This window comes from Antechinus flavipes, chromosome 5 (assembly GCF_016432865.1).
Source record: "Antechinus flavipes isolate AdamAnt ecotype Samford, QLD, Australia chromosome 5, AdamAnt_v2, whole genome shotgun sequence".
Classification (NCBI taxonomy): domain Eukaryota; kingdom Metazoa; phylum Chordata; class Mammalia; order Dasyuromorphia; family Dasyuridae; genus Antechinus; species Antechinus flavipes.
Window position 1 is genome coordinate 50,708,309 of NC_067402.1, and position 19,466 is coordinate 50,727,774.

Below are 19,466 nucleotides of genomic sequence, written 5' to 3' on the forward strand. Positions count from 1 at the left end.
CTAATGGATGTTTTAATATTTGTCATTTTAATTCAATTCAGTCAATGCAAAGTATTAGATGGTTGGAATACATAAAAACTGAAACATTCCCTGCCCCCCAAGGAGCTCACATTCTACAGGGAAATAAAGTACAGATAAGTAAATTGAAATCATATACAGAGTAATAATAGAGGGTAAATTCCTCTTGGCACTATGCAAATTCCTTTAAATCAGTAGCATGTTTTCATTCCATTTATGCCCTCTTTCCTATTGGATCAGAATCAGGAAGCCATTTAATAGGATAAAGATAGAGTCCCACATTTGGGTAAAACAAAACAAAACAAAACAAAAACAACCAACTGCACAAAATGAAGAAGAAATGATTAGAAAACAATTCATATAAAGAAAATCTCGAATGTGATAGTTGCATACAAATCCCCTTAGATTTGGAGTCAGGGAAGACCTGAATTCAGATAATGCCTCAACCATTTGCCAGCTATGTGATCCTGGATTTGTCATTTATATGAATCTCTTGACAGCTTCTTGGTGCCTCAGTTTCCCTATCTGAAAAATAGGGATAATACAATCACCAGCTCATAATTAATGAGTCACCAGTGTAATGATGTGACAAACCAGAAATATTAATGTAAACTTAAAATACATTAATTGGATTACAGTTAAAAAATGAGAGAAATAATTCTGCCCTAGAAGGTTTTGTCCCAAGTTGTAAGTGCTACATTTTAAGAAAGAATTTGACTCATCAGAACCAGTTCAAAGAAGGGTGGTCAGGATGATAGAGAAATAGAAATCATGCTATATGACATTTAACTAAAGAAACTGTGTATGTTCAGCCTGTAGACAGGAAAGTTTATAGCAACATTATCACTGCTTTCAGACAACTAGAACTAGATGTTCCACAGGTATCTTAAGCTCATCAAGTATAAAACTGAATTCATTATCTTCCCTCTAAATCTTTACCACTTTGAAATGTCCTTATTCTTTTTGAAGCTTCTCCCATCTTTTTAGTCCCCCAAGGTAGCCCTATAGGTGCCTTCCTCCATTCCTGAATTTTAATTTGTTGCTAAGTCTTGTGGCTTTTAAATTCATTCATGTCTCTTGCATATGACCCCATATACCTCCCTCCTTACTTCACACCTGAAATTTTGCAGTGCCTTCAGCTCTCCCCACTGTAGTCTATCCCTCTGCTCAGCTTGCCAAAGTGATTTTCCTGGAGTACAGTTCTGGTCATGTCAATAAATTCCATTTGTTCCCCATCACTTCCCAAGTCAATAAATTCCATTTGCTACCTGTCATTTCCAAGATCAAATATAAAATTTTTCTGATATTCAAAGTCTTTATAACCTCTCCCTTCCCCCCAAAAAAACCTTCTTATGTCCCCACATACTTTGTGACTCAGTAACACTGGTTTTCTTGCTGTTTCTTGAATATGAAACTTCATCTCCCAACTCAATGTATTCCTGTATTCTTTCTCTCTCCTCATCTCTCCCTCCTGGTTTTTCTCACTTCCTTCAAGTCTCATCTAAAATGTTACCTCTCATAGGAAACCTTTCCTAATCCCCCTTAATTCCATATCTCTAGTTTCTAGTGATCATCTTCAATCTATCCTGTATGTAGCTTGTTAGTGAATAATTGTTTGCACATTGTCCCATAGACAGTGAGCTTCTTCAGAGTTGGGAATCATATTTTGCCTTTCTTTGTCTCTCCAGTGCTTGTGCCTGCTGACACATGCTTATTGGCTGATTAGCTCAAATATTTCAATATTTCAAAGGCTATCGAGATGTTTTGTTATCTTCAGATGTTGGTGTTGAACAATCCAGGGAGGTACATGAGAGCCAATATGAGGAAAATATTTCTTTTGATTAGAGATGTCCAAAAATAGAATGGATTTCCTTCCCGTCTAGGTAGGTTTTTCCATTATTAGAAGCCCTCAGAGACTGCCTCCATTCTTACTGTTGTCAGAAATATTATAAAAGGGATTCTTTGGTCTTCATTGAAATGTATATCCTCCAAGATTAACCCACTCCAAGATTCTCTGAATTTATTCCCTTAATAGGAAATATTGACTTCTTTACCATCCTGTCCCTAAGAAGAGAGACAAGAGACTAGAATAAGAGTTTAAGGAAGCAGGAGAGAAATTTCTGCTAGAACCATTGATATAGCATCATGTAGTATGATGTGGTAAAACAATTTGGGAATCTACTGTAATGAAAGTCAGCAAATCTCAGAGAAGATACAGAATCTATCTGCTCAGGGATTCATACAGAATCATCTTCAGTTCGTCTCTCACTAATCTCTCTCCTTTCTGTATCTTTCCTCCCTTCCCCAACATATGCAATCATTTGCTGTGTCTTGCCAATTTTAGCTCCTTAAAGGAACTTTCATGGGCAGCTGGGAGATGCAGAGATAGATCTGGACTTTGAATCTAGGACTAGGAGGAATCTTCCTCCTAGTAAATTAAATTCTAACCTCAGATACTTATTAGTTGTGTGACCCCAGACAAATTACTTAATGCTGGAGGGGAAATGGCAAACCACTCTGCCAAGAAAACCCCAAATGGGGTCAAGAATTGTTGCACACAACTGAAAACATCTTCCAATTTATCCTCTTCTCTCCATTCAAACCCTAAGTCCTTATCATCTTGCATCCAGAGTATTGAAGCAGCCTCCAAGTCAGCCCTCAGTATCATAACTGACAGTTTGCTATCCCATAAGCACAGGTACAACCATGTCCCTACCTTGCTTGAGAATAATAATAGTAATAGTTAAAATTTACAGGCATTGAACTAAGTGCTTGACAAATGTTATCTCATTTGTAACAATCTTGGGAGATAGGTGCTATCTTACAGATAAGGAAACTGAGGCAAAGTTAAATGACTTGCCTGAGGTCACACAGCTAGTAAGTTAAGTGTCAGAGAGCAGGTTTAAACTCAGAAAGATGAGTTTTTCCTCACTCAAAGGCTGGAGGTCTATACACCAGGGTGCACCCTAGCTGCTTTATATGCTATCCATTGCTCCACACTGGCTGCTCCACATTTCCAGTAGACTGTTGCCTCCAAAAATGAAATACAAAATCCATGGCTTATTATTTAGAGAGCTTCCCAATCTGGCTTCAACCCACCTTTCTAATCTAATCTCAGTTTATTGTTCTCACTTCCCTCTCTGTACACAATCTGTTTTCTAGCCAAATTGGTTTACTTGTTCTCTTTAAAGACAGTCTATACCTCTCCAAGCCTTTGCACCAGCTGTTCCTTATGTCTAGAATGTGGTTTCTCATTTTTCTGCCTCTTAGAAGCTCTTGCTTACTTTGATTTAGCTCACATGTCTTCTCCTACATGAAGCCTTTCTAGATATTCACAGTTGTTAGGGCTATCCACTTACCTGTGACCCATTAGACTTGAACTTACTTTGAATTTATTTGAGTGATCATCTCTAATTTTTCCTGTCTATTATAGCTTGACAATATATTTCCTTAATTTATACAATAGTCTAGATTTTACGCTTACTTATCTGGGTACATTTTTTTTTCCCTGAATAGAATGATAGAACCTTGAAGCAGGGACTATTTTGTTATTATCTTTGTATGTCTTTGTACCCAGTACCTGGCATATATTTTGGGGGGCTTAATAAATGCTTGTTGAATGAACAATGATTAAGCTCATTTGCTTGGAACATGGAACACAGATGCTTCCTTCTTTCCCTTTCAGGCCACAGGTAGCAGGCTGGCTTTGATTGCTCAGAATACAGCAAACCTTGGGACTGGGATAATCATATCATTTGTATACGGTTGGCAATTAACCCTTTTGCTATTATCAGTTGTTCCAATCATTGCTGTATCAGGAATCATTGAAATGAAAATGTTGGCTGGAAATGCTAAAAGAGACAAAAAGGAACTGGAAGCTGCTGGAAAGGTGAGTCTGATGAAACTTCATGTCTGTTAAGTCTTAGCAATTATCTATGGTGGATGATTACAATTTATGTAACATAATTTATGTAACAATTGTAACGTATTTTGAATAATAGTATTTATTGCAATTAACAATGACTGAAGAAATATAGGTATCTAAGGATTCCGAGTAGTTCACAAGTCTTGGATATTTTTATTCCTTATTCCTGAGCTATATTTTCAAATATATATTTTTACTCTTCTTACCAGTTCCCACCATAGAAGTGAATTGTACTGTTGATGTCATGTAGTAAAGCCAGACTCTTCCAACAGAATACTGTAGTCAGGAACAATGACTTTCAGGAAATAGAGGAGGACTTTATCACCCCATAGGTCCTGGGTTTATCAGTAGCAATTCATCAGGCAAGAATGTGACTAGTTAATGCTTTGAGTTTGGAATGTGTGTGACTATTTCTTTGTATATGAATTGGTTCTTTTTCACTGGTCACCAGAACTATGGAGTTGATCACCAAAATGATGGTAGAAATAACCAATCAACTTATCAGAGGGAAATTTAGACAAGAGCCAGACTCTTCTGATATCATTTCATCTAGAATAGTACCTGGCACATCTTAAAGGCTTAATGCTTGTTGAATTGAAGTGACCCCTGAAGGGGATCTGGAAGTGGGGAGAGATAGGCTGTATCTGAGTCCAAGAATTCCATGAGTGACAATGAGAAATAGGTGCAAAAGAAAGAAAATTTCTGATGTAGCAAGAAATAGGATAGTGGCAAGGGGCCAAAGCTGCTAGAATCTGCACGCAGGTCTGGAATAGGCTTTTAAAATTCTTATCAGTGAAAGAGAAGGGTGAAAAATGTCTGATAATTGGATTCAGATTAAGACAAGAGTTTCAGGCTTCTATTTGGCTTGGGGCTTTCACAGGAAGCTGTGTAGTATCCATAAAATTGAGTTCCATAGTGTAATCCCCCAGGAAAAGATCAGAAGACTAATACTTATAAATAAATAAAGCCTCTCTTCTAACTCTCCAGAGAGGTGAAAGCCTTTTCACCAACAGACAATTTGGAGGCTAACTGCCCTGATTCCATTAAGAATAGAGGACGGTTGTTTAGGAATGGAGAATATGGCTTATCATTGTAGGGATCTGAAGATAATATACCGAGTTTTTCTACCAGTAGAAAATAACCAATCTAGATACAAAGTAATAGTTACAGATTTCCAAAACTCAAAGCATCAACTAGTCAAAATCTTGCCTGATAAATTGCTACTGATAAACTCAGGGTCCGTTTGATGACAAGATCCTCCTCCATCTCCTGAAAGTCATTCTTCCTGACTGAAGCATTCTCTGTTGATCTGCATCCTCAAACTTCAGAATATGGTTTGGTGTGAATTTTAATTTTTGGATTATGAATCTGTGATTTTATCACCATGGAAAACTTCTGATATATAGATATATAGGCCACTAATTTATCCATAAATTAACAATCTTAAATGTCACTGATGCACTGAGGTTGTGATTTATCCATAATCACAAAGCTGATATGGACCAAAGGTAGCACACATGGCTGTCTGATTCCAGGAAGAATTTTCTTTCTGTTGCTCTAGGCATGAATTATGATAATTAATTGTAGAGCTATGTAAATCAGGTACTTCTTTTATCCTTACCGGTTTTTAAGGCTTTCAAACTTTTGTTGAACATTGAAAATTAGCTTGATTAAAGGGTTCAGGTTTTAGGTTTACACCAAAAAAAGAAGCATTTAATAGGAATTGTTGACATATCCTTACAATCTATGTGTTTTTAAAAAAACTACTTAATGATATTATCAATTAATATTACCTCCTAATAATAATATTACCTGTTAATATTGGATAAAGCATTAGCCTTGGAATCAAGAAGAACTGAACTAAAATCCTGCCTCATGTGATCCTACTTTTGTATACCTTGGTCTCCTCATCTGTAAGATGCGAATTTATCTCTCAGGATTATATTGGGAAGATAAAATGAGAAAATAATTGAAAAATACTTTGCAAGCCTGAAAGCACTATATTCAATGTTGTTATTATTCAGTCAAGTCAGATTTGATTCTTCATGATCCCATTTGGGATTTTCTTGGCAAAAACACTGGTTTGCCATTTCCTTCTCCAGCTTATTTTACAGATGAGGAAACTGAGGCAAACAAGGTTAATAAGTGACCTTGCCAGGGTCACCCAGCTAGTGAGTATCTGAGGCAAGATTTGAACTCAGCAGGGCTTATTGTCCAGTGCTCTATCTACTGTGCCACCTACCTCACCATGGACAAATGATTTAGATTTTCTAGGCTGAGTTCTTTAGTGGTAAAATGAAGCACTTTTCATATATTATCTAATTATTAGGCTTTTTAATCCCATTTTATGGATGATGAATCTTGGTTTAAATCTCCCACCTAGTAGATAACAGAACCAGGACTGCAACTCCAATCCCCTAAATCCAAGGCCAAAATTCATTTCATTGCACTATCAAGTGAATTGTTCAAATTGAATTAATTCAAATGATTGACTGCCCCACCCCCCTTATACCTCACTAGGATCAGCCTGAGTGAAGCAAGTAAATGTCACTTTTAGTCTTGCCCTTTGGGAGTTTTAGTTTCCTTGAGAATCTTTCCTAATCTTCCTTATCATTTATGTGGCCTGGGAAATGCCTTTTAACCTTCTTACACTTAATTTTCACTAAGGTTTAGATTAGGTAATAACCTACTTTGGTAAAAGGAATTGCTTCACTGATGAAATCATAGATCTTTGACTTGTTAAAATGTTACCATGATGATCATAAAGCTGTTCATTTTGTTGTAATATAATAACATTTATATAAGGCACTTTAGTAGTGTAATGGGCAAAAAATCAACTTTAGAATCAGATAGACTGTATTCATTTTTCTGCCTTTGATACAGAGTAACTTTGGGGACTATAGCCAATCACGTAACCCCCAAAGTCTAGGGAACTCCCTAACTTGCTGATCTATGAGTATGAGAATTCCTTTACCAGGCATTCTCTATAAAACCACAGGTACAGACTAATAAAATATTAATAATAACACTTTATAATAACTGAACAATATATTATAATGTAGTATTATTTCTTTTAATGAGGATCTGATCTATGTTACAGATTGCGACAGAGGCAATAGACAATATAAGGACAGTTGTATCGTTGACCCAAGAAAGGAAATTTGAGTCAATGTATGGAGAAAATTTGAATGGGCCCTACAGGTAATAAATAAGCACAAGACTTAGTAAGTGCCTAAGTTTGCTTTAAAAGGGGTGAACATTATATTTTAGGTGAACATTATATTTCTTCAATGTGCTAATACTGTTAAGCATCTGGAACCATTATAATGGGTAGATTTTTTAAAAGATTTAAAAAAAAATGTAACAGGAGAGAGTATGTTAAAAGTGAGAACTATAGATTACTATTCAGAAATTCAAGTTGATATCTACCTCTATTCTTGCTATTTACTAGCCATTTGATCTTGAACAAATAACATAACCCCAGTTTCCCCATTTGTAAAATCTCATAACACTCACTTTCCTTAGTTCACAGGATAGTTGTAAGAAAAATGCTATTTCCTGCTAAATCCTGAAATGTAATATAAATGGATCAGGAAAATTAGGACCCTATGATCAAGAGGCATTGGGGAACTGAATAATTATTTGGTTTTAAATCTGGATGGTGTATATACTCCATCTGGACAATTCAGAGCAGAAATTAACATTGATCTGATGAAACAGTCTTCACCAAACAGGCTTATGTTCTTTGGCAAATTTAAGTCTTTCATCCTATAGGAAAAGAGTAACTCTAAACCACTATAATTGCAGAGATTCCACAGTTTAGGTATCAGTATAATTGAACAATTTCATTTATTCATCTGATATTTAATATATATTTGGCACTGGGAACACAGACAAAAGAAAGTAAAGTCTATCATCTTCCCAAGTAGTTTATTAGGGATTAGACAAATGTACAAAGAACTTTATAAAAATTAGAATGAGGGAGGTATTATATAGTGTTATGAATACTAATCAAGGAGGAATCTTTTTTAAAAAATGAATTTATCCTATGACTTGTTCCAGGAGCAAGTAGGTGGCACTATAATAGATAGAACAGAAGGCCTGGAGTCAGGAACACTCATTTTCATGAGTTCAAATCTGATCTCAAACACTAGCTGTGTGACCCTGGGCAAGTCACTTAATCATGTTTGCCTCAGTTCCCTCATCTATAAAAATGAGCTGGTGAAGGAATTGACAAATATCTTCAGTATCTTTGCAAAGAAAACTATAAATGCAATCACAAAGTGTAATGCTGGAGAAACTGAGGCAAGACAGAGATTAGAGAGTTTTTAATATTTTATTTGAGAGGGAGAGATTGTGCTGAGGGTAAAACAGGATCCATATTGACCCCAGCAGACTGAATGGGACTCGAGTCTCAAACCATTCAGCAATGAGTGAACAATTCCAGAGATTCTTTATAGGGCTCCAAAAATCAGGAGAGACAAAGGCAGAGGGGGGAGAATGTAGGGCCCTGGTGAGCGGGAATTTTCAGGAATGAAACATAAATTTGGTTCTGACAGATTGTGGGTAAGGACCATAAATTCTGGTAAGAGGGAGAGGCTAGGAGCCATTGAGTCTGAGATAGGAGATATGTTTACCTATCTATCTCTAAATAACCTATCTACCATTTATGGCTCTATGGAATGCTAATGGTCAGGGCTAGTTATCTCTGTCTTAATTTATATCAGTTCTAATGGTCAGGAAGGGGGGTTGCAACCAGGCAGATTGAAGCAGAACAATTCAGGGAAATTAAAGTAAAACAATTCAGGGAAACTGGGGCAGAACAATTAAAGGAAACTGGCATAACAAAAGTGTCAGACATGATTGAAAATTACTAAACAATGGCTTATTTATGATGAATTTGTGATGATTTTTAATAGTCATTATTTCTCAAATTGTTTTTGAAATAACACGTTCTAAAATTTTCCAGAAAACAATTTCAAGCTCACAATATACAGTTTCTACAATCTACCTTTACCCTCTTCTTTGAAATCAGGACATTTTCCAGATACTTTCCTCGTTAATATAGGAAGGCTATAAACTCTACTCACTTCCACTATAGCATATTTTTATGCATTAAACAGTTCAGTTGATCAAATATTTGACACCTTTCTTTATGAAAAATGTAGTGCTGCTTGCTAAGGAAGCCATAAAAATTTAAGAAGCTACAATTCCTGCCTTTGAGGGGTTCATAACTCAGAAAAGATGTCCTCAATCTGGGATTAGGAAGCTTGTTTTACACATATTTTGATAACTATATTTCAATATAATTAGTTTCCTTTTGAAATCCTACTTGCAAGGGAGAAGCATTTTAAAGCTCCTTCTATGTGCTAAGTGCATTACAACTATAATCTCATTTAATTTATTATCATTTATTTATTTATTTATCATAATGAAATTTTATTTCATACATTTGAAAATATTATTTTGAGGAAGGAGTCTGTAAGAGCCACCAAACTGCCTAAGGAGTTTTTATGGAAAAAAAAATAAGAGCCCTTCTATCTGGAATAAGGTAGTTGAACACAAACCACACTCAAGAGGGACCCTTAGATAGTAAGGTTTCTAATACATTTACTATTTATTTCATTTTTTAAAAAAATAACTTTTTATTGACAGAACCCATGCCAAGGTAATTTTTTTTTACAGCATTATCCCTTGCACTCACCTCTGTTCCAGTTTTTCCCCTTCCTACCTCCATCCCCTCCCCTAGATGGCAAGCAGTCCTTTACATGTTGAATAGGTTACAGTATATCCTAGATACAATATATGTGTGCAGAACCGAACAGTTTTCTTGTTGCACAGGGAGAATTGGATTCAGAAAGTATAAATAACCCGGGAAGAAAAACAAAAATGCAAGCAATTTATATTCATTTTCCAGTGTTCTTTCTTTGAGTGTAGCTGCTTCTGTCCATCCTTGATCAATTGAAACTGAATTAGCTCTCTTTATCGAAGAGATTCACTTCCATCAGAATACATCCTCAAACAGTATCGTTGTTGAGGTATATAATGATCTCCTGGTTCTGCTCATTTCACTTAGCATCAGTTCATGTAAGTCTCACCAGTCCTCTCTGTATTCATCCTGCTGGTCATTCCTTACAGAACAATAATATTCCATAACATTCATAGACCACAATTTACTCAACCATTCTCCAATTGATGAGCATCCATTCATTTTCTAGCTTTTAGCCACTACAAACAGGGCTGCCACAAACATTTTGGCATATACAGGTCCCTTTCCCTTCTTTAGTATCTCTTTGGGGTATAAGCCCAGTAGAAACACTGCTGGATCAAAGGGTATGCACAGTTTGATAACTTTTTGAGCATAGTTCCAAATTGCTCTCCAGAATGGCTGGATGTGTTCACAATTCCACCAACAATGTCTAATACATTTCCTTAGTTATGGGGATGACATCACTCTGGTGATAGTTTATTATTTCTTCTATAGAGCATTGGAGCATGCCCAGAAATTCTTTCAGTATCCATCTGAAATTTGATCCTAAAAATTATACTCATGTTTTAGTCTGATTGAGATTCCAGGAAAATTAAGGAACAATGGAAAATTGACACTTTGTGCTATAATGTTGACCCAAAGCATGTTCCAAATTTTAAAACATTTGTATTTTTATAATATTCATTTGAAAAGAAAATCTATAGATGTTTGAGTCATGAAGTCCCTAAATTAATGGGAATTAAACTTGAGGCCTAAATTGTACATTGTCTTTTCAGGCATTTTTTTTCTGCCACTTATCAGTGTTACCGAATATCAGTTGATATTTCTATCTAGGTTGGCTCTCACAATTTTACAGGGTCATAGAGCAAGAGCTAGAAGAGATCTCAGAAGTGATCTAGTCTAACTGGATTAGGATTGGGGATTCAAATGTACCTAAAAGATCATCAATTAAAAGCTGGACATCAAATTGGAGGTCTTCTAATCCAGTCCTTTCATTTTACAGATGAAGAAACTGAGAATCAGAGAAGTTAATGGCTTACCCAGGCTAACTTATAGTAGAACCAGAATTCATAGAGTAGAACCAGGTCCTTCTAATTCTGAATCCTCATGTGATCTTGTTAAGAAAGAAGAATGAGGCAATTGTTATAAATAAAAAACATTTTTTTGGTCTTCCTTTTCAGAAATTCTGTGAGGAAAGCCCATATCTATGGAATCACTTTTAGCATTTCCCAGGCATTTATGTATTTTTCCTATGCTGGTTGTTTTCGATTTGGTGCTTATCTAATAGTGAATGGACACATGCGTTTTCGAGATGTTATTCTGTGAGTATCTTTAAATTTTCTTTGAGGCTATTCTGTAGCAGGGTTTTAGAAAGTACTATTGCCTTAGTTTTAGAAGTTTCTCTTTTGTAAATAGAGAAGATCTTTAGAAAGAATTATTTCAATCAAAAGAGTTTTTAAATAGAAAATGAAAATTTTGCTATGATAATTGCAATTACTATGTGGGAGATACTATGGAAGAAATCAGTTTGGAAATTGGGAATTTTAGAAAAACTCTTAGAGATAAAAGGGATCTTAGAGGTAGATCATTTAGTCCAATCCTTTGTCCAGTGCAGGATTCCTCCCTACAGAAATCCCTCACAGGCAATCATCTAGTCTCTAATTCCATGATGACCTCCAGGGCAACACATTCCAACAGGGTGTGATTTTAATTATTAAAATGTTCTTCCATACATTGTACCGAGATCAGCTATCCTATAACTTTTACCCATTCTTCCTAGTTCTGTTTTCTGGAAGTTTGCAGTAGTCTAATCCCTTTTATAAATGACAATCTTTTGGATGTTTGAAGATAGATATCAAATACCTCCTCCCATACCTTCCTGCCTTACTTCCCCTTTCCCACCTTCAGATGCTAAGAGAAGCAAGAATAAAATGGAGTAGCATGGAGTGCTGGATTTGGCACCAAGAAGATTTGATTTCAATTCCATTTCTGACACTTACCAGCTAAGAGACCATGGCCAAGTGACTTGGCCTCTCTAGGACTCAGACAACTCTCTAAAGAGTTGAGACAATATAAAAAATGAGTAGCAGGGAATGATCATATCAACACAGTCATCTTTGATGTTTTGACAATCATTTTCCCCTAAAGAATTGTATTTTTTTAGGCCAACTGTCACCAATTCCTTCAATCATTCCTTTTGTAACACAGCTTTGAGTCCTACTCAGACAGATCCTGCACATGTACTCTGATTTTTTTTTTCTTGCCCTTCTTAGTACTTTTAAATGGACCCACAAGGGCCATTGAAATTATTACTTCTTTTGTTCTGGACACTGAGCTTCTCTTTAAGATGACACTAGTTTTTTAGGATCTATTAATTCATATTGGGCTTACAGTCACACAACATCTGTCTCCAAATCTTTTTCATATTAACAACAAAACTACTTTTATTGTAGGTCTTCTCCTTCCTATAGTTTTAAAGTTTATCAAGTTTCTTTTCCTTAAGGACATTTATACCTCATCTTGTTAGTTTGAACCCATCACTCCAACCTGTTAAAAACTTTTTGGATCCTGATTCTGTTGTTGAATGTATTAGCTATCGTTCTTAGGTTTGTGTCTTTAGTAAATTTGATCAGCAAAGCAGACTGATACACAGAAAGTGAAGAGAGCACTGGATTTGGAGTCATTAGAGATACAGTTCTGATTTTGCCTCTTAACATTTTCTGGGCGAGTCATTTAAATTTTCTGAGTCTCGTTTTCCTCATTTCAAAAAAGGAGACAATAATTCCTATAGTATTTTGCCTCAAAGGGTTGCTGTGAGGAACAAATGGGAGAGTGTGTGCAAAGGGATTTGCAATCTTTAAAATGCTTTATGTGTCATTACTATTATTATTGTGTCATCATTTGGGACAATGTCGAAGCAGTTAAATAGGCCAGGGCTAAGAAGAGAATTGAGCAACAGGCCTCTGGAAAGGCCCCTCTAACTCTGTTGTTCTCAGTTGTTGTTGTTGGCTTTGTTTTGTTTTTGAAATATTAGAACCTCTTATTAACATCACAGGAGTAGTCTGATAAGTATTTTTAAAATGATTGATGACAAAAAAAGATGCTGAATTAATATAAAAATACTTTTAAGGATATTTATATAATAGCATCTAAATACTTTTGAAAAAATGACACGCATAAGTGCAAAGTATGCTATTTATTTAGTCTCTACTGAAATATATTTGTTTTTTATAATGAGTCATACTACATATTTTTGGAATTAAACAAAAAAGATGTTGTGAAAGTGGCCCTGTTTTCTAGAAACTGGTAGAGCAAAAGCTATAACAGATTTTATCATGCTAGGAAGGGTTTGGAATCCAGGTGATCTTTTGTGTTTGTTGTCCAAAGATCAGGCTAGTTAAGTACAAAAAGTCTTATAATCAAAAGGTGGCCAACCCATGAAACTAAGAAAAATACAAAATGTGCCTTAATCCTATGTAAGTTTTTGCTCTTTCTAGAAGAGATGGTTTTAGAGTTACAAGAAAAGGGACAGATCATGCTAAGAACCACAAAATTTTTAAACTGACTATAAACATTGAAGAATTGTTTTAAATCTGCATCATTGGAGGAAGAACTTGCTTTGTTTAGATCATAAATTCATTAGGGTATTACAATATTAACATTAACCATTGGTACCCAAGATGTAAAATACTTGTCCAAAGACCAATAAGTTGACATATAGAAATGAATCACATGAATATTAATAATTCATCTCTAAGTAAAATCAGAAGATTTAAAGAAGTTTATGGCCCAAGTATTCTTCTTGGAGAGGCAAATGAGATTTTGGTATAGTTGCCTTAGAGTTTAAAGGGAATATCACTTCAAAGGATACTTTAGTAATCTCACATTATAGTGCTCATGATGAGTACAGGGCTACTCAAAGCCTTGGAGGTTTGTGGGCAGTCACACTTTCATAAGAAAGTCAGGAATTAATAATAAGAAATTTGAGGTATGGGACAATAACCTTGTAGCAGCCCCATTTAGCCTTTTTTGTTCTTGTTTCCCTATATTTGTTCATTTGCATGGCAAAATCTATAAGATCTTGGTAGCCAAATGAATTTCATAGTATAGTTTTCCACAACTTACCATCAAAGCTAAGCAGTTAAGACAAAATCTTTAGCCTGGAAACATTGTCTACTTTCCCTTTGAGACCCTTAGCTAGGTGTGATAGCTTGTATCTTTGGCCATGGACTAAAAGAGCTATTCGCCTAAGCTTATTAGGGAGAGGCTTTCTAGTCACTGCACCATAGAAGATAGGAGCCAGAACAGCCAGTACATATCCTGGAACAGATGAAGCCCAGAAGCTGGTCACAGAGAGAAGCTCCATATTCACATACCCCTGTGGAGAGTCCCAGCAGCAACTACAAGACCAGCAGAGCAATCCTAGCAGAGATGAACAACCTAGAAGAAATCAGAGCCACATGATGATTCTCCAGAGGACATCAGCAGCCCTACAGTTTTGGAGGTGTGAGTTGCCCTGGCAACACGTGTGTCCCTATGTGTGTTTGCCCCACACATGTCCCTGGCCACATGGCTTCCTGGTGTGTGCCTCTTCATGCATGTTCCCTGGCCACACTTGTTCACTATGTGTGTGCACTTCATGCATGGTTCATGATTATGTGCATTCCTTACATGTGTGCCTTCCTTGCATGTACTCTGACCAGGGTATACACTTATGTGTGTACATTTCCCCACACATTTTCCCTAGGCATGTCCACTCTTCCCATTGATGGCTTGTGTATTTGTGAGAGAATATGCTCCAGGTTTATCGGGGAAAGATTCTACTACTACTAAATTATTATTCTATTTCACTAAATGTCTTTCATTTTGGAAAAAAAAGTGTCCTCTAGCTATTTAATAAAAAGAAAATGTATCAGTCATGAATTCATGAAATATGACTTTGAATGGATGCAGAACCACATGGTATCTTGAAGCTGGAACTTTTCTATGGGATCTGTATCCAAGAAAGATCTGGGATATTAATGTGAATATAAGCAAAAAGATTCATTCTAGATAGTTGTAGATTATATATCAATGACAGTAGCTAATGATTTTTTAAAAAAATCTAAGAAAAGCTTGATTTTTAAAATTCCAAATTAAATCTCTATATATTCTAATATGTAACAACATCAATGCAAAGGTGGACAAAGGGGAGAATGGTAAAAATATTAGCAAATGACTTTGAACCAAGAAATGAAAGTCTTATTTAAACAGACTCCTGATGCAGAAAAAATAGAAATTGGATAAAGGACAGACTTGTCCTTTTCCTACATTTACCATTTCCTATATAAGTTCAAGTGACAGAAAAAAAAAACAGCCAAAAGATCCTCTCAACCAGGAACTATTTTATCTTCTTGCCAAGTGGCAACATATGGCAGTCAAGGGCAATGATGATCTAGAGTTTAAAGTTGTTTGTAAAATTTTTCAAATGAGAATAGTAAAAGATTATGAACAGTACTGCCCTTTGAAATACTTAAGTAGTGATGAAAGGAGAAGAAAATTATTGAAAGATTGGAGTGAAATCTAATAAAACCAGTTTATTCCTAAAAAAAAGTTTAGGGCAAAACTGGTAGAAGAGGAAAAAAAGATTAAAAAAGGAAAAACCCTACAATTCTATAACAAATTTGTTCAAATTTTTAGTGGAACCACCAGATGTAGAACCTAATTTCATATTTTTCAATGTGTTATACAAGGAATTAAAAATAATACTAAAGAAAATATAAACGGGGGAAAAAACAGCTGAACCAGACAAAATATATGTTGAAGATACCTCTATCAGAAATGGCATAAAGAGACTGAGGGATGATACTCAAGATATTCAACTGAATTAATTAAATAGATATATATCAAGAAACTTACATTTGCAAGGCATCGAGCTACATTCTGATGATATAGAAACTAGTCCCTGTCCTCAAAGAACTTGTATTCTACAAAATGGACATAGGTAAATCAATACAAGATCATTTGAGACAAGAGAAAACACTGTGAATGGAAGGGGATCAAAAAAGTCTTCACATAGGAGTTGGTGTCTGGCTTTGAAAGAATAGAAGGATTCCAAGAGAAAGAGATAAAGGAAAGAGTGAGTTTCTGCAAAGGAAATTAAGAGATAGAATGAATGTCCAGTTTAAGGAACAAGTCAGTTTGACTAGAATATTGAAGGAATGTAATAAATCTGCAAATATCATTTGAAGCCAGATTATGAGTGATTTTAAATGCCAAGCTGAGAGATTCTTTTATTTTAGAGAGAATAGAGAGCCATTGAAGATTTTTTTTTCAGATCTGTGCTTTTGGAAGATTATTTTGGCAACTGTGTAAATTATGGCTTAGCAGAACTAGGAAGACCAACTGAGATCCTAGATATTAGTCCAGATTAACCCACAAGCCTACTTTTTCATCTTTATAAAATAATTTATACATGTTATCTAAGACATGCTTGATGAAAATATGAGATAGGAATAGACAGTCTTTTACAAACCATATCCTATAGAAGATGACATTTTTAAAGAGTTACACAATTGACGGAAAGTTACAAGACAATAGAAGATACTATTTTACCTATAGTTTGTTGACTACAAAAAGCATTGGTTTGATAGAGCAAATGCAGCTTTAAATATCATCCAGTAAGATATCTCCTAATGTGTATGTTCAAATTATTTAATACTTCTTGATAAATACAATCACAAGTAGTTGTGATCAGCAAAATCAAGAGAGGAATGAAAGGAAAATATATGTTTACCAAAAGTGTCTGAAACATATACATGTGTGTATGTGTGTGTGTGGGGGGAGGGAGCGAGAAGGAGAGGAGGGAAGGAAAGAGAGAGGAAGAGAGGGAGAGGGATAAGGAGAAGGTAAGGGAAAGGGAGAGGGTAAGAGAAAGAGAGAAAGTGAAGGAGAAGGAGAGGGAAAGGGAGAAGATAAAGGAGAAGAGGCAAGAGAGAAGGAGAGAGAGAAAGAGATGGAAGGAAGGAGGAAAAGAAAGAGGAGGGAGAGAGGGAGAAAAGGAGAGAGACACAAAGAGAGACAGACAAAAAGAGAGAGACAGAGAGAGAGAGAGAGACAGAGAGAGAGAGAGAGAGAGAGAGAGAGAAGGAAAAAGGGGGAGGGAGAAAAGGAGGGAGGGGAAAAAGAGGGCAAAAGAGGGTATATGAGTGATAACTTCAGAGGGGAAGGCACTAGTAGCAGGAAGGACTCAGAAAGGCTTATTATAGTTCTCTAGATGTTCCTGTTTACAGGTGATAGATGATATTATGATGATTGCATTGTCTCAAACACTGAAGAGGCTCCTTTCTACACAGGAACCTCCAGGTAGATGAACGATTTTCTCTTCTTTAAACCATGATATGAAATTGAATACACAACCCATAGATTGGGTCTAACATTACATTTGCCTTGAACAGATGCTGAAGACAGTGAACTGAGCTCAGTACTGAATAAGAGGAAGAGATCAAGATGGGTATCATTTAGAATATTACATTGCATTTTCAGCAATCTCAATCTTCTCCCTGAAAAAGAAATACCATATTTTCAACATAAATGTTCTTAAATTCATACTATATGGTTGTGAAATTCTAAGAAATCAAATTTACACATCACCCTAAAGACAATGGTGAGACATATAGTTAGTGTAGATAGACTATAACACATTAGTCACTTAGTCACATTAGTGTTGTGTTCACACCAAACTGCATAAAAAATATCATCATGGAGATAAAGTACAAAAAAAGAAAGTGGATGGATTGTGAAGGGAGAGTGAGGTGAAACAACAAGCTCCCCAGGGATTGCATTGGACTGCATTTACTGTCTGCAATTTTCAGGTGTCCCCATTTTTGGAAAAATTAGATTCACCAGTCAGCATTCTTCTGGCCCTCTCCTGTTCTCCATGATTCCTCAAAAATTACCAAGAGTAATATAGTGATTGCAATCAAATGCTCTTTCTGAAGCCCTGGAATCTAATTTGTTTGTTGTGAAGATATACTTGTTTCTGTCTCTTCACCTATCTTGAACTTCAGTCTACCCTTTCAACATGAAGATTCTTCTCCCTAATACAAAGATTGAAATAAAATGGGATTAGAGGAATTTAGCTTTCTCTATTACCATCACATCATTCATCAGCTTCAAGCAAGAGACCCCCTCCCTTATTTGTCTTCTTTCCCTCAAACATAGGTTAAAATGCCCTTTTTTGTTATCCTTATTTTTTTTCACAAGTCTTATCTTGTCCAAAGGCATCCACCATCATGTCGCTATTCTGAGAATTCTGTGTCTTTCTTTTATATTCATTCTTGCTTTTGTGTCCTTCCTTCCCTCATTTGTATGCCTTCTTTAAAAATCTGAGCTCATTGGACGAGGCCATGTGCAATCTCATTGATCTTTTGAAATGTCTCTCCCCTTTCCTTCCTCATCAGCATCTTCTCCAACTGTGTTATTTGAATTTCATATTTGGAGAACCTCCCATTCTTTTCTGAAACATTTTCCCATTTATAGCCATTATCATGGAGGTCATATTTATCACTATCATATTTTTGAAATCTCCTTTCCAAAAGTTTAAGAAATATGCTTGACAATGTCAAGTACTCCTTTCTTTTTCTAGCATGAATTCTAAGATGACAAAGTCACTTTCTCCAATTGTTCTTTTTGCTTCTACTTTACCAACCAGTTTGTCTTTCTCCATCAGAATTGAGTACAGGGTGTCAGTTGGCTGTGTGGTTGTAGTCAAAACCCAACCACTAGGTAAAATTCAGTTTCCCCATCCGTGAATTTCCACAATAAATAATCCAATTTGTTGAAGTTAATTGATAATGAATGTGATTCTTCCAATATAAAAGCTACTGTCTAATCATAAGTCAGAGACATTGGGAAACTTCCCTCATTATTAGAAATTAGTGGGAACCTAAAAGAAAGGAGAAAGTAGGTAGGAAAAAAGTGGGCAGTGGACTCAAGCCTCTTCCTTGGGGTTTAGTAGGTGGGGCATTTGGGGATATTTATAAATGTAAGTAGGAAGAGTAGAGATTTTACAAGCTAAATCAAATTTGTTTGGTCCTACAGAAGTTGAAAATTTGTTTGTAAGACTGATCTGACATTGTCCACCTATACTTGTTCCAGGGTGTTTTCTGCCATTGTATTTGGGGCCATGGCCTTAGGACACGCTAGTTCATTTGCTCCAGACTATGCTAAAGCCAAGTTGTCAGCAGCCCACTTATTTATGTTGTTCGAAAGAGAGCCTCTCATAGACAGCTACAGTGAAGCAGGACTGAAGCCAGTAAGTTCTTGAATGCTTAACCATTGCTTGTGTTTTGTTTTGTTTTGTTTTCTAGAAGTTGACTTATTGTTTGGAGACACAGTGATACTCTCTGCTAGTTTTAACCAGAGAGTCATTAGGACCATAGGATTTAGACCTGCAAGGAACTTTAGAGATCATTTAGGATAATTCCATCCCTTTACAGATGAGGAAATCGAGGCAAAGAGAGAAAGTCTTGCCCAAGGTCACACAGGTAGTAA

General features: G+C 35.9%; 1 protein-coding gene across 8 annotated transcripts in view; it reads left to right on the top strand.

Annotated features, from left to right (window-relative positions):
• LOC127564407 (phosphatidylcholine translocator ABCB4) overlaps positions 1-19,466 on the top strand; it is a 111,160-nt gene that overhangs the window by 74,668 nt on the left and 17,026 nt on the right. For 5 of the 8 annotated variants that reach the window (XM_052000914.1, XM_052000915.1, XM_052000913.1 and 2 more), the window contains 4 exons: positions 3,704-3,907; positions 7,044-7,144; positions 11,114-11,254; positions 19,071-19,227. In XM_052000914.1, coding sequence (XP_051856874.1) covers positions 3,704-3,907; positions 7,044-7,144; positions 11,114-11,254; positions 19,071-19,227 — 603 coding nt within the window. Of the gene's footprint in view, positions 1-3,703; positions 3,908-7,043; positions 7,145-11,113; positions 11,255-14,184; positions 14,439-19,070; positions 19,228-19,466 lie in introns of all 8 variants that reach the window. The other 3 variants (XR_007954257.1, XR_007954256.1, XM_052000918.1) reach the window with 3 other exon arrangements.